At 35.3% G+C, this 21,411-nt stretch overlaps 1 protein-coding gene across 1 annotated transcript in view; it reads left to right on the top strand.

Annotated features, from left to right (window-relative positions):
* CUNH8orf34 (chromosome unknown C8orf34 homolog) overlaps positions 1-21,411 on the top strand; it is a 404,315-nt gene that overhangs the window by 364,187 nt on the left and 18,717 nt on the right. The window contains 2 exon segments of the mRNA XM_046428478.2: positions 4,868-4,915; positions 13,478-13,571. Of these exon segments, the coding sequence (XP_046284434.2) occupies positions 4,868-4,915; positions 13,478-13,571 (142 nt within the window).

Here is a 21,411-nt window from a genome sequence, read left to right as displayed (position 1 = left end):
AAATCCATAGGTGAGTAAACCAGCTTTAGAAAAAAGGTGTGACTCTTCAAGAACTCATGGTGACAATTTGCTGTATTGGCACACTAAAACCATTTCAGAAAGAATGCATGGATTGTAGTTTTATTAATGATAGTTAATGATAGTAGTGAAATAAAATTAACATGGATATGATAGATTAATCAACATAAGATAGGCCTGGAGCAACTACTAGTTCAGTGTTAGATGGAACTTTCTAAAGCCAATTGACCAATCAGGGCCTTGCACATGCTAGGCAGGCACTCTACCATTGAGCTACATATCTAACCCCTTGTTCCTTCTAAAGGGACCCATTTGATCAAATCTTCAATTGCTGATTCCTGCTACAGGTACAATCTGATGCACCAATGGACGTTGGAAGCAAAGTGAATCATAACATCTTGTCTTAACAGAACCACTGTCTTTTGGTCCTAGCAATGCTAAAGCAGTCAAATGTCTTCTGTACAGGCTAAAGGTGTCATTTTCAGAGAAAGGTGATCTGCATACTTTGTCCTTGAAATTACGGACCAATTGGAAATAGATATTGCTGCACATTCTCTGGGACATCAATCATAGTCGGTGCCTTTGGAGTGTGCCAAATACTGAAAGCTGAATCAATCTCATCATCATCTGTCATAAATTCAGTAATGCTGTATTAACAGCACATTTAGAAAGCACAATATCTAGCCATCCTGTTGGCAACTGTATTTCAGAAACTTCTAGCATGAAACTAAGAAGTGACAGATGATATTGGTACCCCTATATCTGAAAATACAGTGCACATTTCAGGGCATAAATTAAATTTAGTGTTCTTCCCTGTAGTTCTGTGGTTTCATATAATTGCTCAGTTGTGCCTGGGCCCTTGTACAGAATTTTCCTTCTTTCTAGTATGAGTGAGGCCTTCCCCTTATTCAGCTCCTTCATCAGGCTAATTGGCCAAGCCTTTAAGACTAAGCTTAAAAATAATTTCCTCAAGCATTACTCTATATTTTATCTTCATCGAACATATGCAGTGACTCGACAGCTCTCAGCACATGAGAGTTCTCAACACACGCTTGTTAAATAAATGAAAAGTTAGGTGCACTTCCCTCTAATCTTTTCCTCAAGGCATGCTGGTTTTACCTGTGTCAAGTAAATTTTCCTAAGATTTGAATGACTTGTATATCTGGTTTCTGAAGGTAAGATTTTATTTTTTATGATAGGGATTGATTCTTGTTCAATTCTTTATCCCAAGACCTATGTGGTACCCAATACCTGTGGAATAAATGATGGGTTTGCTGTTCTAGGTCCGTAGGAGTCTGAAATGCTTTGGCTGATCCTATTGAGCTCTTGTTTTTCCATGGGTCACACAAACCTCAGGTCCTTCTTAAGAGGGTGTTCTGTGTTAGCATTGTTTTTCGGTTTCACTTGGAAGAAGGTGGAAAGAGAGATCATTCTGTTGAAACAGGGTTTTCATGAAACATTTTTTGAAGGAAATTAATACCAGAGATCTTAGATGTGTAATGTTTGAGAACAAATATACCCTACGCAAGAGCCAGTCCATTTGCCTCTTGTCTTAGGATCAGTAAAAGATGAATAGAAAATACTTCACGGTTGAAATAAGAGAGGCTCTGATAGTGAAAAATGGCAATGGATTGAGGAGAGTGTGGACCTCGTCTTACTTCTGTTTCTCATTGAGAATGTTTCTTTAGCAGTAAAATTAACCAAGGGAGCTCAAAGAACCACTTTCTCCAACAGCCAACATCCCCTGTCATACGTTAAACGATAATCACTTTGGTTCCCCATCCAACTTTCCCTGACTTTACAATATATTTTCTAATTCACATTTAAAACATTTTTATCTCAACTGTGATTATATAAGGAACTCATGATAAGCAAAACCATATTGCAGGAAATACCTTTTCTTGTTTTTTTCCTTCTCCCTCTCTCTTTTTGTTAATGCATAGTTTCCATGTATTCTGCCCTTTCCCTCCTTCACACGCCCCTTTCTTTTTCTTTTTGTATCCCCTTTACCCTCTTTGTTTTTCAAGGGAAATTGCACTGGGGTAGTTTTGATTCACTTCCAGGTGATTACCAAAATTTTATGTTGTTAGAATGACTTGATACTTAAAATGCCAATTCTTTATAATTAAGTAAGAGTGGACTGAAATTGATAGCTTTGGGTTTTGAAAGGGATTATATTTCATTGGTGCTTCCAGTCGGGGGAGGAGGGAATCCCGCATTTCAGTGGTCCCATGATGGAAATGAAGAACCTAAGATAGACATATTGGACCAGGGCTCTTGACTGGGGCCAGCTCTCCTGACCCTAAGAATCAGAGATCCTGACATCTTGTTTTTTGCTTTGTCTACTTGGCCTTGTGCCGCATTTGTGATTTCTCTCTGCAAAGTGGTTGTTTCCTCTGTATTTTCCTCCTAGAGTCTTTTATTTTATTCTCCTTATTCAGTGGTGCCAACCTTGTCATTGATTTATGAAGGACAATTGCAGCCAAACTCCAATGAAATAAATGGTGACATGTAGATTTCTTCTTCCAAGCTAAATAACAGTCACAGACAGATTACTCACAGAATAATGATTTTATTTGGGAATGACAGAGCATTGTAATGGCAATACATGTGCCATAGTAAAGTATGAGTATATTCAAGAAGGTCAAGACAAAGGGAAGTTTTAAAGGTGAAAGTGAGAAGTTTATGTAAGCTACTTAGATACTAAGTTCATTGATCTTGGAGATGCATGTGGTGCTGGAGGGAGATGCATGTGGTGGCATGAGTTTATTGGTGCAGATTCCACTGCTGGGCCAGTATTCTATGGAGAGACTCTTGTTTGAATTGTTGCAGTATTAAAGAACGTTAAAGATCAACTTTGTTACACAAATCTGTGCATACATGTGACTGCAAAGCACAGAGTATGTGTAGAATGAGGCATGTGCTGGGCCTTTGAAAACTCCTTGAGAAAGTCCTTATCTCAGATAGACAGACATGGGTCCTCCCCCTCATAACTTCCCTCTCTAATTTTGTCTGATTCCGACAAGAAGGAGTTTGTCCTCATATCAACTTTCACAGTCATTTTTCTCTGGTGTAGATATTCAAAGACCTGGCACTGTGGGAAGAAGCAGAGCTGTCAAGAACTCTGCTTTATTTATATTTGATCATCAAGAAAGCCTTCAGTCATCATGAGGTCCAGCAGAAGACTACAAATGTACAAATTGGGAAAACCATTGCCCTCCAGTTCCCAGGAGACAAATCTCCCTTCTCAGCTAACTGCTGGGCACTGCTCCCTGCTGCCTCGCTGTTAACCCTCCTCAGTTCAGAGGCTGCCAGGCAGGCTTCAAGTGCTGGCTGCCCAGAAAGGTGCATTTGTAACTCTAAGCAGTTTGCCACCTTCCCCTCTGAGCAAGCAAAGGGAAGGGATTATTAGCATGCAAGTACAAGTTCTGTCACACAAAAGAGCCACATTGGAAAAGCCCACCGCATTCCTCCTCTAGTTGTTCAAATAAGGGCAGCTAGTGTAGCAAGTTCAGCCCTAAGAAGTTTATCTGAAGTGAGTTTCCAGTCCTCTCTGAGTACTTGGAGTTAAATCCCTCACCGTTTAGAGGATTTATATGGATTCAATTTTTCCAAATAGTTTATGCTTTAGTTTAAGATAACAGAACTATCTTATCTCTCTCACTATTTATCCATTAAAAGTCCTACAAGCTTGGAAGCATTTGGAAACAGTTAAACTGCAACATATTGATTTTTTCACTAGTGGAAACCATGATTTGGAAAAAAATAGTACCACCTCTGTGGTTCAACCTGTGATGTCTATGTTTTTAGGAATATTAGCATCTTATTCCTAGCTTAATTTTTAGTTTTTGATGCTTTTTTTCCCTCTCCACTCCAAGTGTGGAACACACACCAGAAATTTTTTTTTTAACTAAATTTCGTACTTTTTTTTTAATTTAAGCAAGGTAAAAGAATGTCAGAAGTCATTCAGTTCTAGCAATACTCCTTGACATTAGTCATTTTACTTATCCCATTCTGACTTTGATTTCTCTCCATTATCCAATTGGCCTAAGGATGTCTTGCCCTCAAGTTTTCCTGAAAAAGCAATTTAATGAGATAATGTAGATGAGGCTCCTTGAAAAGTTAAAAAAGTTTCCATAGAAACCAATATAAGCTTTATTCACATTTATTTAGTGTTCTTTTAAACACATATGGTGGCCTGACGTGTATTATTTCGTGATACCTCAGAATTTGTTTCCAAATGTCTCTGGCCATGGAGTGTGAAAATATTACTTATTCAAACTAACAAGCTGTTTGACAAGTTGAAATCTATGTTTAACTTGGTTGTTTTAAATTTCAGTGATTTAAATCTCAGTGGTTACTAGTATTCAAGATAAAAAATAAGAGTGCTAGAGTAGGCACAAATAATGGAAAGTTTACTACTTTAAGGCTCATAAGGTGAGAAAAATTGAATGTAAATATTGAATTTAAAGGCTAATGATGCATATTTTTTCATAAAATATTTTTAAGTCCATGTATTAGATCTTAACACAAATTTACAGAATTAGCAAGTTCTTACCTAATTTATCAAATGAATAGCAAATTTTATAAATTTATTTAGCATTCTGCTTTAAGACTTAGATACTCTAGCAGATTATTTATTTATGCTAACTAAAACTGACTTGAAAGATATATTGTCATCTCAAAAAAATTATATCTCTTTTAAAGAGCAGAAACTGCCCATCTGATACTCTCTAAAGAGACGGTGGGGAAGAGTCGCCTCTGTGCCGCTCTCAGATCTCCATGACTCTTTCATTCTTTCTGTCTCCTTCTCCTGACTTTTTCAATCTTTCTTCCTCTTTGTCTCTAGGGAGAAGTCTCCAGTGGTGGATACCCACTGAAAAACTATCCGGAAGAAGTAAGTTTTAAGGCAGCCTTCAAAGCACAGTCTGAAAATAGTCTATTGTGTATCCTGAACACTTACTTGTGCTTTCTTCACCTACCTGTAGCGCTCCTAGTCTATATATGTGCATTGGTTGTGTCCACAACAACAATATGACAATAAATGTCCTCAAAATAGCTTTTGATTATCATTGGTTGATAGTTCCTGTGTAGCAGTTCAGTCATCTTGAGCATGAACCTAGTACTATCACATATTTCCATTCACAGATATTTGCTGATACCCTGATGAAAGTTCGATTGTTCATGAAAAGAAAAGAAAGACCTCATCAATGATTTTATGGAAAGAACAATCTAATACTAGGTTGACATTCATTCCTGTGGCAAATGCTCATTCAGATGACATTTGACAAGGTGTTACACACCTTGTGTGTGTTACAACACAAAGTGCTGTCCCAACATTAAAATATGCAATGGAAGTCCCTTGAAAACCCCTTTGGATTCTTGGGTTTATTTTTGGATATATTTTGGGGTATTCTGTGTCACAGAACTTTGGACTGAATACTGAGTATTTGGGAACTCTCAGAAAAAAACAGTGGATAGAGTTCCCAAAGCTTGATCTGGAGATAAACCACAGTGGTCACTTAATTAGCCAGCTGAACCTGCTGCAGGTGAAGGGGTATGGGAAGCAGTTTGGTGATGGTATTTTAGCATTACTAACTACCTGGTTTCAATGTTACTTCTTAGCAGGCAAGACTCTGTTCCTATATAACTATTTTTGCATGTGTGAGTCCACTCAAAAACCTGACTCTGCTGTATAGTTCATACATACATACATGCATAGTTTATTCAGAATGTGTGTCAATACTGAAACTCTCACTTGCTTCCATATATCACTTGGAGAGCAAAATTGGAATGCATAAACACCCCTTTTAGTTTTTTTTTTTTTTGTACTTGAGATTAAACCTAGGACTGCTTAACCACTGAGCCACATACCCAGGCCCCTGGCACCCCACTTTTTAAAAATATATTTTATTTAGAGACAGGGTCTTCCTGAGTTTCTTAGGACCTCACTAATTTGTTGAGGCTGAATTTGAATGCACAGTCCTCCTGCCTCAGCCTCCTATGCTGCTAGGATTGCAGGCATGTGCTGCCATCCCTGGCTGCCCACCCATTAAGATTTACATACCTATTTAGTGGTAGTTGAAGCTTTGCCAAAGACCCCTGCAGAAAGAGTGACCAAAGGAGAAAAAAAGAAACGTCTATATAGCTGTTTGAATTCAGGTTAGAAAAGTCAAAATATATAAGGCAAAAAAAAAAAAAGAGTGGAACCACAACCCTAAATTTCAGTTTAAAGAATTTGATGCAGAGATTGAGTAGAAGATGTTTAGCAACTAGCACAGCAATTAATGTTGCCCACAGGAAGGAAGATACTATTTTTGAAGTATTCATCAGTAGAACCTCCCTTTAGGATTCTGTGGTTGCTGGGTTCTGCATTGCTCACTTGTTGGTAGGGTTGGAGGTGGCTGGCCTCCTCCACAAGTAAGGTATCTAATCCCTTTCTAATGTGTCCTGTCTGGATTTAACACTATGGAAGAAGAGGAGCCCTGAGGTGCTGGTATAAGAAATGGGCTGTTAACTACGATGGAAACACTACAATAAGACTTATTCTAATTTTGTAATTCTAATTCAAGAAAAGCACCTGATTTTCTCTGTAACTACCAATGCATTGCAATGTAAGTGTGCATGCCATATATAAGCATGAATCCTTTATTTGGCAAGAAGGTTGAGAATTTGTGCCTTCTCTTGGGATGTGCTTGAAGGTCATTGCTCCTCAGAGAGGCCCTCTGACTACGTCAGCATTATCTCGGGGCTTGTAAGAAATACAAGGGATTGCTGGATACTTAAAGAATTAAAAATCATCCTACCAAGATCTCTGTGATTCATAAATACCCCAGGTGGTGAGAAGTACAGTTCTAAAGAATCCTTTCCAGTATTATTTCTGGAGATTTTTGTATATTGTGGTTATTACCAGCAGCATACCCCAGGGGCTTAGCCTGGGTCTTGGCTGACAGAATGCAGCAGTGTGAAGAAATAGGCAAACAATGGAAAAAGGAAAAATGTATTTTATACAGTTTGATGGAGATTGCTTCTTCCTCCACCAGCCCCACTGAATCAGTCACAATTTATAGAAACAAAGCCAGGTGATACCCAGATGTAGATTTAGTTAGTCTGTGCTAGACAGTTCCCAGTATAGGGGGATCTCCACTTTAACCTCTGTGGTCTCTGCCAGGTCAGAGCATGCAGCCCTGCAGTCTCCATATGAGCATAAGGAAGTTGAGTTCAATTTCAGAAGGACCCCCAACTTCAATCTGTTTCATAGGAAGAAGTTTTATGTAGCAGCTAAAGGTAAAAAATGTGAGCCACAATATGATATTATTTTTGTTCTTTTTCTCACTTAATGCTCTTACATTTACTTTTGCCATTTTCCTTCAGTTTAGTAGAATCAGGAAACAATAAACAACATTTAAAAAATGTTAGATGCATTGATGTTAAAAGCAAGCTAGCAAACATTTGCTTTTACTTAGTACACACAAAAATTCAAATAAATCACAGTGTTTACATTTTTAAGATATTTAACATTTCTTGTTGAAGTTTGAAGAACTCTTTGCAGATCAAAGTTTCTGTTTTTTTTAAAATCTAGTCTTATACTAAGGTAGAATCATAACCATACAACATTAGTCAGTTTTGGTTAGACCTGAATCAAAACTGAAGAGAAAATATATTCTCCCTTAAGAGTAAGGCTAAAAGATAAGTTTTATTCTATATTTTCTACTTGTTAGTGTGTTATTTTTTCAGGATAATATTTGTGTTTTTGACCAAATAAAAATGATATATTTTATAATAATCTACTTTTCTTGATCTTCAAAATATCTCTGATAGTTAAAAAACTTACATGCTCTTCACTTGCTAACTCAAAAGTGGAATCATAATTTCATAACAGAATTTTTAGCTTTTAGAATGATAATGTTATTGCTCAATGAATACTATATAGATAGAGTTGAGAACAACTTAACAAATTTAAGCATAAATCTTGGTTGTTACACCTTTTGTAGAGAAGTTAATCTCTTTAAAATATCACATTTCCTAGATGAATCATTGGGAAGCAATATGGTACACTAGTTGAAAATCGCCTACGTAGTAGTGAAATGTTGTGATTTAAATATATATGCATGAAGATAAGAATTGTCACCTTAAGCAGTTAAGAATTTTTAAAGAACCCAAGAAGTTAATGATTTTTCAAACTTTAAAGAGCAATTTACAGTGGTCCTTACAACTTTGGGAAGCTAGTGGTGAAGGCCAGAACACCCTCAAGGTCACCGGCAAGTGGCAGCTTCACAGACTCTAAGGGTGTCAGACAGGGAGAGAAGCATTGGAGGAAGGCAAGCCTCTTTTGAATCTGTCAGCTTGATTTTGTGAGCCCTTCCATCTGAAAGGGAAAGGTGATCAATTCTCTGAACAAAATATCTTAGAATCATTTCTGGCCAGTTTGTATTGTTTCTCCTGTGTTGTATTCTGTGATCCCCAGCATACTGAAGTTCCAACTCTATTTCTGGTGGGGAACATATGACATTATCATCTATAATAAGTAAGTAACTTTATTTTTATCCTTCTTAGGGACTTCTTTGTTAAAAGCTGAAGCCAATTATTATTTATTATCACAGTTTTATTTGGCTTGGTTAACTAGGAAACAAGTATGTTTTCCCCCAAAGAAAATCAATTTCTCATTGACAATCATTAACAATAGATTTATGTTGTTCAATAGCAACTTTCAAAAGATTATAATAGTACTGTCATACAGATGCAAACTGAAGACATGTCAAAGATTTATGTAAGTAATAAATCAGTGAGGGAACAAGTAACATGTTCAAAGGAGAATTCAAACTGTCACATATGCAGACAAATAGGGATGCTGAAGTGAAGTTATAAATAGATGCAAAAACTGTCAAAATAGAATCATCTCAATAGGATAATAATCAATTGCACTATAAAAGAATGAAATTGAATTTCATGTAGGCAAGAATATTTGGCACTTTTATAATTGTCTATAAAAATATAATTATAAAGTAGCTAAAGTCAATGAAAGATCAAGAGCCTCTATAGAATTAGGTAACTGGAAGTCATGTTATAAAATGGCTTTTCATTGACTACCCCTGACAATTTTTCTTCCTTTTTCAAGTCTTTGGCAACTTTACTTTGCAATTTGCTTGGAAAGGAAAACCACCAAATGCAATGAGTTAGAATATAGGATGGAGTGTGATCATAATGCATTGTCAATATAGCCAATATGTCCTGTAAATTTGAGTAGTTAATTTTGCAATGTTTCTTACAATCTACCATATTTTTCTAACTTTATTATTACTCCTCTCTTCTTTTATCAGATCCTGTTATTTCAAACTATAGTTCCCCAAACTTGGTGAATTCTTTTTTCTTATAGTTTCATTGTCCTTTTGCAGTTCTTAAAAGAAGTGGGCTATAGAATCATACTTTCACAGCTTGGTTGTATGGGTTCTTTTATTAATAAATATAAAAAAGAAAGTTATTCACAAACTTTGCTAATTTAACTACGTCAAATATATGTAGGAAATTTCCTTTTCTTACAGGTACAGGGCCAATTCTTCATCAGTAGAAGCAGTCTATTCAATGTATCTAGAATTGAGTGTGATTTTGTTTTGCTTTATATATACCATGCTTCAGGGATCTTTTTGTTTTGTTTTGTTTTAAGAGATTCTGTGGCTATAGAAGTAAAATAAAAATTATTGAGTCTTTCTGAAAAGTGGAAACTAATGTTATTTCCATACTTAAACATACTTATATCAAGAGGAAAGAAATACTTAGTTAATTCAGAATTTAAGTGTCCACTAGTGAAAATTTGAACAAAGAAACATTTTTTTTTCCTTTCTAAGTATACAGAACTTCCATAGCCACATGTGACATAAATCACTGATTGCATTTAGAGAATCTAAAAATAAGCTATCCATGTGGAACAATACAGCTGAACTTTATAAAGCACTTATTCTGTTAGCAGATAGAATGATATGTTGATTCAGGGCTGGCAACTGTTTCCCATATGATCCATGTCACTGTTTCCCACCCCTCCTAGTTACTGGACATTTGCTATACTCACAGTGAAAGTGTTTTAGAAAAAGAATGAATAGTGTTTCTTCTAAAAGCAGCCCAGAGAATTTACTCTTGGGAATATGAAAGGGCTTGTACCGAACTCAGACATAGTTTAAAGTGCCTGTAGAAAATTTTTGAATAAACTTAACAAAGAAGAATGCATCAGCTCTTGTGTATAACATGTTCAAGATTTTACCTCCTTGACCCCATCAGAAAGAATTATATGTAGACTGTTGGGCTGAGCTTTGGACATGTCCTATTGGCACTGATAAAGCAAACAGGTGCATTATATTACTAGCTCTATTCCAGGGAAAACCAAAGTAAAAGAGTTGTATCATCATCTATTAATAGTAATATTTATTCTATGTTTATGATTCTAATAACTCAACATTTTCAAGTTCTTCCCAAACTACATATTTTTCTAACTAATGTTCCATTTGTACTTTTTATAATTTACAATAAACAAAGAATAGTTGGATGCTGCTTATCTTCTCAGGAGTAAGGCCATTAAACCCAGAAACCAATCAGTACTACTGATTAATATTCTGAACTATTGTGGGGAAAAATTGACATATGCGTCACATCTTTTCTTATGAGAATGGATTTTAGTATTTAGTACAAAAGATAAATAACTTATAATTTATTATTAGGTAGAGTGCTTGCCTAGTGTGTATGAGACACTGTTTGACTCCTAGCTCTGTAAAAAAATCTTTATCATTATTATTATCATTTTATATATTTGTTTATTTATGCAGAACAGCTGATTGAACCCAGTGTCTTGCACACACTAGGCAAATGCTCTACCACTGCGCTACACTGCCAGCCTCAAAATATGTTTTCATTAGAATAGATTTTCTTTTGATCACTTTAAAATTTTCTCTTTTACGTGAGGAGCCCGAGTCTTTTGTTCTTACCTTAGAACACCAAAACCATCATTTTCTTTTGTATTTCTTTAAACATCAGAGACTGCATGTTTTTTTTTTTTCAAAAAAATTCAAGAATGTGATTTTCCCTCTGTTACATGTGAATTTTTGTAGTTTTACTTCTGCCATTATCTCTATAGTTGTGGAATTTTAAATCTAAGTTTTTTCAGTTTTTTACTGCTTCTTTGTATAATCCTAAGGTCAAATCTAATATGACAAATTTTAAAAGATTAAGCTAAATCATAAAAATAAATATCAATTAATATTTATTAGTGTATTGAATGTCTTTAATGTTTTGCAAACTTTCCCTTCAGTAGCTCATCTGGTACCTCCCACATTCAATCACATAAAGAAGAGTGGAGACCTAGATGTGGACCAGTTGTTAAGGACTAGACATTGTCTAATCTAGTACCTTCACCCTCTTCATGTTGTCCTGAGAGGAGAAGTAACTGTCCCAATCTAAACAAGATTAAAAAAAAGAACAAAAACGTGTCTCCTCATCTCTAAGGCAAGGACTTTTCCCTGCAGAGCTCATGGGTCATTGGATAAGAAAGTTTCAATCCAAATAACAGACTATCTTCAAGATCTGTTGAGGCTAAAAATTTCTGGTGTTTTCATTTTAAAATGAAGATCATTTTCAAAATATTAGTTTGCTTTGTCTTTTATTTTTAAAGTAAGCCTTTTTATTTTAGATCAGTTTTAGATTTGCAGAATTAATGCAGAGCTAATAAAGAGATCCTGTATACCTCCTACTAGTTTCAAGTACTATTAATACCTGCTATTAGTGTGGGATTTTTGTAATAATGAATAGGCCATTATCAAACATTCTTAGTAATGAACTTCTCACTTTGTTCAGCATTCCACAAGTTTTTCTTAATGTCCTTTTTTTCTGTTCCAGATTCCATCCAGGATACCACATTGGATTCTCTAGTTCTATCTCCTTAGGTCCTTCTTGATTGTGACCCTTTCTCAGGCTTCTCTTGTGTTTCATGACTCTAGAAATTTTGACTTTCGGCTAGTCAAGTATTTTGACTAGTACTGGTCATATATTTTGTTTTTGTCCTTCCGTTGATATTTGTTGGATATTTTTCCTCATCATCAGACTGGGATGATGTTTTTAGAAAGAACATAGATATAAAATTCTGTTACTCAGTCCCTGTTTTGTGGCAGGTACTATAATAGATGGAGGAAATGCATAGGGGAAATATTTACCCATGCCTTCAAGGACCTTCTAGGCTACTATGGAGACAGTGGGTTATTGAGAGTATGATTACTGTAGACTCATTGTGATATGAGTACCTTAAACACTTGAAGGAATGGAAGAGCATCCTGGCTTTGGAGTACTGGAAAGCCTTCTAGCAGAGGTGACACTGGAGCCTTGGAGGAAGAGTGTTAATGTTGGAGAGAGATAAGGAACTGCAGTGTAAAACACCCTGTTAGATAGTAGGATATGACAAAATTGATGCTACCTGTTAACTACAGTGGAGTGGTATATGTGGGTTGGAGATCAGGCTAACGGGTATGGATCCTGATAGGCCTTGAGTTAGACTCTGGGAACAATGAGAGAACCTTTGAAAGATTATGAGCAAGCTAATGATAACATACAGGCTTCTAAAAACACTGAAGTCAGAGGAAAACAGTAAGAAAAATTAGAGAGATTACAAAAATTGGCCATAAAATTTTTCACAGATGGTTATTACTACAGTCAAAATGGGAGATGGTTGGGATGGGGACATAGCTCAATGGTAGAGCATTTGTGCACCATGCCTGAGGCTCAGTTTAGTCCTCAGGACCACAAATGACACCAGTACCAAGAACAACAAAAAATAACATGGGAAATGGTGACTTTCAGTTAGTGACTGAAAGGAAAGAAAGCAGTAAGGAAGGATACAGGGAACATTTTTACAAAAATCATGAGTAGAATCTGGATATAGCGGTGTGCACTTTTACTTCCAGCAGCTTGGGTGGTTGAGGCAGGAGGATCACTTGAGCCTAAGAATTCAAGACTAAAACAGAAAAAAAAGCTAAAAAAAGAGGAAGGAGACAATGAAGGAATACTGAAGGGCAAAGTTGAGTGAAGTGTTGTTCCCCAAGTCCTACCAATCTGTTTTCTGATTAAAAGAAATTGAAATGATGTTTGGAAAGAGGCACATTTTATGCAATTTTGTATTCCATAAAATTCATATTTCCAAGAATGAGTGTCAACATTGCTATAGAAATATTAACAGGAAAATAGTCTAGATATTTCTTCTTGTTAACATTGTAAATCTTATTAAAAGGAAAATGTAAACAAAGGTAGTTTTGTGACTCATGTCTATGACATGAAAACAAATTTAAACTTCCAGCTCATCTCTAACATAGAGGAGTGCTTCTTAGGGTTTTTGAAGATGCAGTTTATAAAAGCAGAGTTGTTCACCCATACTGGTGCTCCTGATATCAGTCTAGAGTCTCACCAAAAATAATTTGTTTTCTTGCAGGATGAATCTTTAAAGCAACTACAGGTACTTCATCAACCATGGCTATTGCCAAGTGACACAGAGAGTGAAGGCGTCGAGGCAGAACAAGACAAACGTGAGTAGACACTGCTGTTTATTGACAAACTGCATTTACCAAGAAGAAACCCACAATAAAGGTATTTAATTTTCATAGCATTAAACAACTTCTGCAAAAAAATGTGAAACTTGATTATAGAGAACATTTTAAAATAAACTACACTTCAGGTTCATAAATTTGATTCAGTGACATCCTAATTATGATATAAAGGTCCACAAACTAACTTTCAAAAAAAAAATTATTCTTCTTGAAGACTAGCATGAAATGCTCTGTTAAAATGTGAATCTTCTATCGATATTGTAGAATTATATCAGTGACAACTTGCTATTATTTAAGGAGCTTAAAGAATGTTAGGATCCATTTATTATTTATATAAAATTATCTTGGTTGGTTAAATGAATAAATTTATATTAAATTTATAATTACAAATTTATGAATATATAAATATATATAAACTAAGTCCATAAAATAAATTATCATAGATTTCTTTTGTGATACCAGAGAATGAATCCAGAGGTGCTTAAACACAGAGCTACATCCCCAGCCCTTTATGTTTTTTTATTTTGAGACAGAGTCTCACTAAGTTGTTGAGGTTGGCTTCAAACTTGTGAACCTCCAGCTTTAGCCTCCTGAATCACTGAGATTACAGGCATGTACCACTATGCCTGGCATAATATATAATTTAAGACAAATAGAATATATGATTCTTGATTTAAGTTTCTGGGTTATTATATCAAGACAAGGATCCCTATACTGTGACAAGGCCCCTGTCAAGCTCTGCAGGGGATTAGTAACAGACATCTGGGTTCAGACATTTTGTTGAGAGGTTTGTGTTTGGATTATATAGAAATAGCACAAACTTTTAAATAGTAGCATATATAAAACTTTTAAAACCAATTGTAGATTGCAGAGAGAAATAACTATGTTTCAGGTATATGATAATGGCCCTCATCATAGCCAGTGTGAAGTTAATTAATAACTCTCCTGAGCCACATCCACTAGAGATAGCTAATGTGATATACAGGTAACATCAGGATTCCATATCCTGGGGTCCTAGCAGGAAACCACTCTCACAGGCTTAAAGGCATTAAGAACACCCTATTCCACTTCCATAGCCATAGGTGTATGTGGAGAGAGGGAGCACAGGAAGGAGAGGAGCAAAGTGACAGGATGCTTAGATTTGAGGAGGCAGAGGGCCCCTGTGTCACTCCACCTGTGTCCTTGGAAATATGGTGAAAACCATGATGACATTTTATAGATTCTACTGGAGGGGGAAAAAACACCTTCAATATACAACAGATTTTTGAAGACTCTGAAAGTGGATTTCACTTTAAACAAGTGGAAAAGTAAAAAAGAATACATTGGAAGGTCTAAAGCAAGAAATTCTAAGTAAAATGGTCTAGAATCAAATGATTTGTGGTACAAAGAAGAGAATCTACAAATCTGAAAAAAAATAATAGTGGTCCAGAACTTTTATGAAAAAAAAAAAAAAACTCAAACACATATGCAACCCCCGCATACACACACCATCTTACATATATTTAAATATACAAAGCTCTTACTCTAGAATTTGTGTTCAGTAATTTTCACTAAATTCTTTTGAGGCTTTTTATAAATGTTGTATTAAAAAAATAAGAAAAATTTAGGCATCTGTATTTCTGTTGTCTAAACATTAAATATATATACACACACACATACACACACACTAAATACACACACACACATATACACTATCTTAATTATATATGTGCTGTATCTAATTAACTAGAACTTAATATAGAAAAGTATTTGTCAAGCCAGGCATGATGGTATACACCTGTAATCCCAGCGGCTCTGGAGGCTGAGGCAGGGAGATTGCAAATTCAAAGTCAGCCTCAGCAAAAGTGAGGCAGTGTCTCCAAATAAAATTCAAAATAGGGTTGGGGATGTGGCTCAATGGTTGAGTGCCCCTGAATTCCATCACTGGTACTCCCTGCAGCCCCCACCAAAAAAAAAAAAAAAAGAATTTATCAGAATAGTACATTCTATCCAGTTCCAGATTTCAATTTATTTCCTTTATTCCAAATCCATGTGTCTACAATAAGCATTAACCCCAGAAAACAGCCTAATAATATAAAAGATACAAAAATACTCAGAACTTTCTTCAGTCTTTGTTATTTGATACATCCTGCCTTTCTGCATATCTTCATAAGATTTTGAGAATAAATGTCATTTTCTCCTCTTCCACTAGGTGCCGATTATTTCAGAGAGTCCATTTGTTTTCTTGATCTTAAAGGGATTCATAATAAACCCTCAATAAGTATCAGTTAAATTAATCAGTGAGTAAATAAATGAGTTAAAAAATGAATAGAGGGCTGGGGATGTGGCTCAAGCAGTAGCATGCTCGCCTGGCATGGGCGGGGTGCTGGGTTCAATCCTCAGCACTACATAAAAATAAAATAAAAAGATGTTGTGTCCACCGAAAACTAAAAAGTAAATATTAAAAAAATTATCTCTTTCTCTCTTTAAAAAAAAAATTTAAGAAAATGAATAGATTTCTTTGGTGCTTTCCTACTTATCAGGACAGTTGGAAATTTAAAGCAAACAACTGTGACTTTAAATAATTGTTATAAAATTATTTATGGTTTTATTATAATTTTAATATTGGATTCATTATTTTATCCATGGATTTTGTTGAATGGTTTATCAATCATTCTAAGGAAGACCATTCCTGAACTCTTGTAACCAGGGACCTAGAACCAAAAAGATTTGATCTCAGCAATATCATACTGGGCACTGACCCTTGACAATGGTAAACTGTTTGAAATAAAATCAGGGTTTAAAATAATTAGGTGGTAATCATAGCCATCTGGAAATGGAATGCTAGCTAGCATTGTAGCCAGGCTCTTTGCACAGATGCAAATATTTTTCAAGAATAACTTCCAACAGCCAAGTGCTGGGACATGTGCAAGTTGGATCCACTGAAGCACTGATATCTCCACTTGCTCTCAAAGCCTATAGTTTGTGAAACAGCTAGAAAGATCCATGTACATAATCTACCTCTATTTTCCCAGTGAAAGGAAATAAATGACATAAATCGATGTGAACCCAGCATCTAATATAGAATTTATAGGCTCATATACTAGAAATTTATGAGTCAAGAAGAGGAGAAGTTCATCATTCCAACAGTAACACCTGTTTCTTGACTCAGCTTTCTGTAAATAATGCCTAAGTAATTTTATAGATTTCTCCATTTTCTCCTGAGACAAAATTATCATGGCAGGAAGTTTCCAAATAATGTCAGTTGTTTTCAGTGGTGCATATTTCTTATTGCACCATTTTAAAACAAGATTGATCTCAAATAAATATTACAAAAGAACACTTTTTAAGAAATGATATCAGAAGCAATTAAGTGGGAAACTTCATAAACTTTTCTTATAAATGAGTTAAGCAGAACACTTAAGTAGATTTTTTTTTTGCTTTTAGTGGAAAAGTATAAATTATAACTGTATAAATTAAACTGATTAATTAAATTAAACTGGTGTCTAGGGTGTTTTTAATTTGTTTTTAATCTCCCACATTATAGTCTAAAGTCACTAAATTAATAAAAATAAGGATGTTAGGATCTACTCAGGTTCTCCATATTCTTAGACTGTACTTCAGACCTATTGACAAAGAGCTTAAGTATATGGAACTCTGATTTCTGCATTTTGAGTAATTCCTCAGATGATCTTTGCTTTTTCTAAGATTGAGAACCACTGGGAGGGAAGGTTCAATGAGTCAGGAAGTTTTTTTAAAGAAATGAACTCCACAGTGCTGTTCGACTTTGGATCTTCTTTCTGTAGGCCTCTTCCTCACCCATTAATTAAGTTAGTATATAAAATATGGAGTGGGAGAAGAAAGAAGACTGAAATTTGGAGGAATAAGTGTGGAGGAAAATTGAAGGACAGATCCTCCTTCGATGCTTACCAAGTCAAAAAAACAGAAGACATCTAGACACCATTCAGCCAGCATCCTCTAACTTCATTTTCCATTTTTTAAAATTATGGATAACCCAGCTAAAAATGAATGGGAATAAACAGAAAATGAAAAGCAAACCAAACCATCAAATCAACACAGATGCCCTAAATCAAGAAACAAGAGTTGGAATGGCATGTAGAAGCTAATGATGTCAAGATACATTAAGACTTCAAATTGGAGGCCTGAAGTTGTAATGTTTATCATAACAGATGATTTGCTGCTGGGTCTGCGTCAGTGTATACAATACTGTGCGAAGCCTGCACCCTTCGGGCTGCCTCAGGCATGGAAAGGGAAGGAAAATATCTGTAGTCCTCAGCTGTGGAAAAAGTGAGGAAGATTGCTATCTGTACTGGACTTTGGATGAAATATACAGTTCTGTATGAGAAAATAAACTCTTAGGTCTGTACTTCAGTTGTTGGGTTTAAAGGTAAACTCCCTATGTTGGTAGGAACCTAATTTATAGAAACAATTGGCCATCACCATTCAAATTCATAGGATCCCTTTTGTATATAAAGGCAAAACTGGGGCACTCACATCTCACAGATTTTAGTCAACTTTTGCTGAAGGTAAGCTCTCATCCAAGATTTACAAACTGTATGAAAAATTGTAGTAACACCAGGGAGAGTCTGTGGATGCTAGGAGCAATAGAATTACCACGTTCAGAATGGAAAGAAATAGGTCAATCTGAAAGAGATTGCATTAAAAGAATGTTTGAAATACTTAAATATCTAAAAGAGAATGAAAAATACATACTGAAAGAACTAGAAAGTGAGAAAAAAGACATATTTAAAAGAATTTAAAACATTCAGACTAAAAAAATCATAACATTAAAAATTGAATCAATGTGTTAAATAGTTCTTTACAACTGTGAAGAGTGAATTAGACAAATGAAAAATGTGTAAAAAATAAAGAAGCCAGGCACATTGGTACACACCTAACCCCAGATACTTGGGAGGCTGAGGCAGGAGGGTTGCAAGTTCAAGTTTGGTGTGGGCCACTTAGCAAGACCCTGTCTCAAAATAAAAATAATAAAGATGGTTGGGGGTATAGCTCAGTGGTAGATCACTTGCTTAACTTATGCAAGGACATGGGTTTTATCTCTAGTACAAAAAAAAAAAAAGAACAAAAAGAAACTTTGAGCATCAGGTTAAGCAATATATGAGATATAGACATACATAAATGTCACATATACATGCATATAAACATATATAGCTTACAGTATTTATATATGTAAATAAGTATACATAAACATATATACAGATTATACATATAATAAATACATCATATATGCTTGTATATGTATGTGCAAGTATATATGTATATGTAAGTATACATTTGTAAGCCATATAAATCCAAACTCCAAAAGAAACTAGAAAGACATGCAATGATGAAAGATGATGACTGAAATGCTTGCAGAATTAATGAAAGGTTTTAATTTTCAAATAGAGAAGCATAACTAACATTATTTATTTTAATGTTCACTTTACAAAAATGTTGGATATAGTCAGGAGAGAAAAATGTTTGAAACAACCAGAAACAGTTGTAGGATGTATATGAAAAGAGTAAAGTTAGGCTTAAGGACTGTTCTCATCAGTGGAGACTGAATGCCTTTGAAGACTGCCAGGCAATCCTCTGCCCATAGACTGTTGGGCAAGTGACTGCCCCTCTTTATTGATGGTTTCCACTTGGCAAGACTTCATTCTCATACTTTTTTTGACATGATTTCTTTGAATATATTTATAGTAGTTGATTAAAATCTTGTCTAGTAAGTCCATCAACTGGGTTACCTTAAAATATTTTGATTGACTGCTTTATTCCTGTTTCTGGGCCATATGTTCTTATTTTGCAATATGTCACTTATTATTTTTATTACTATGTTATTTGCTATATATAGCCACTTGAAGCCTCTGCTCAGTAGCTTAGTGGTCAGTTTATGATCAGACAAGATCTTATGGCATGCCACTGACATTCTATCAGTTTTCAACTCAGCTTCCAAAGAGCTTTAAGTCAAGCAGAAGTGAGAGACAGATCTGTATCAAGTGTTTTTTAGCAAACACATAGCACTGCACACCTTTGTAGTTTCCTGTGGACATCTCATTTAGCAGGTTTTACTTCTATGTTTTTATTTTATTTTTTGTAAGCCTTTTATTTGCCTCAACTAGTATTATTTTATCAAGTAGCTGTTATGCAAAACCACTGCCCCTGGATGTTTTTGAAAGTCCTAGAGGCAGATTTTCTTCCAGAGGGAACCTTAATTCAAGTGAAATAAAGAAAAGCTCAATAAATGAGGATTATCCAGGTATTTTCTTTTTTAAAAATATTTATTTTTTAGTTATAGTTGGAAACAATACCTTTATTTCACTTATTTATTTTTATGTGGTGCTGAGGATCGAACCCAGGTCTCACATGTGCAAGGCGATCGCTCTACCACTGAGCCACAACCCCAGCCCCTATCCAGGTATTTTCCATAGTGACAATTCTTGGAGGATATAGCATTTGGGAACCCCAAATCTATTCTGTTTTCTGAAGTGAATGTAGGCTGTTTTGATCACAGTTACTGTTACTGTGAGGGCATGTTTTTCAGAGCCGGAGAAAAGTGTACTGATATAGGTCAAGTTAAAACTCTATACAACACAATGTTGGCGTTGAGATTCAGCTGTTTTTCTTAACTTAATGTTCTATGGCTTATACTAAACCTTTAGTTAATTTCCAGGATTATAAAAAAGTAATTTTTGATGATTCTTTTTTTTGGGGGGGGGGGTTGTATTAGAGATTGAACTCAGAGGCACTTGACCACTAAGCCACATTCCTAGCCCCATTTTGTATTTTATTTAGAGAGGGGTCTCACAGAGTTGTTTAGTGCCTTGCTTTTTGCTGAGGCTGACTTTGAACTCAAAATCCTCCTGTCTCAGACTCCCAAACCACTGGGATCACAGGCGTGCGTCACAGTGCCCAGACATCTTTGATGATTCTTGCAAGTATTTCAATTATTTTTGTAATGAAAATCAAATACACTTCATCACTCAGTCCTTTTAATTTTTTTTTTTTTTTTTAATTTTCAGACAGGAGTTTCTGAGGCTGGTCTCAAACTTGGTGGTTCAAGGACCACTTCAACTTGGTCCTCCTACCTCAGCCTCCTGAGTCTTTGGGATTACAGGGGTGCATCACCGTGCCTGGCTTCTGTTTGCTTTTATTAGGAGGTTTTCAGAAGCCCCTACACCAACATTCCATAGATGCTTCTCTTTTCTTATTTTCTTTATTTGTCAGCCTGGTTTCCTTTTTGACTGAGAAGGAGAGCGAGTGTGAAATTTTCATAATGGGGTATTAGAACCAGACAGTATCCACTTCTCAGTCCTAGTTGCATGAAAATCTATTAAAAATAATTGTGGTAAAGTAAGTTTAAGGAAATTCTACATATTCCTATATTCGAAGGACTCTCATATAAGACATTGACATTGATAAAATGACAGCTTTTCAAGAGGAACAAAGCAACTGTATAATTTTAAACGAACAGGTCAAGTATAATCAGCATCTTAGCCATTGTTGAACTTGAGGAAATGCTATTGAGACTCTTCTAAAATATTCATGCAATAAAATCACCTAGTAGTCCTATACATAGTAGCAAGATCTGCTTGACTATGCGTAGCCTAATGTTTTTGCATATTTATTTGAGCTCTTTGCAGAATAAGGTTAACTTCTACTTTCAGAATATCTATGGTTGACAGAATCTCAAGTTCTGGAAGAATAAGTGATCTGAACCTTTAAACTGTGCTAAACTAGTCTAATCTCTCAATCTTATTTCTCTCCATTAATTAACTATGGGGCAATTGAGGTTCCAAGAGACTGTATGCTTGTTCAT

The sequence above is a fragment of the Marmota monax genome, unplaced genomic scaffold (assembly GCF_021218885.2).
Source record: "Marmota monax isolate L192 unplaced genomic scaffold, Marmota_monax_Labrador192_F-V1.1 WCK01_AAM20220418_F8-fsc00044, whole genome shotgun sequence".
Taxonomy (NCBI): Eukaryota; Metazoa; Chordata; class Mammalia; order Rodentia; family Sciuridae; genus Marmota; species Marmota monax.
The sequence above is the reverse complement of the archived record's forward strand: the minus strand, read 5'-3'. Positions and strand labels throughout refer to the sequence as shown.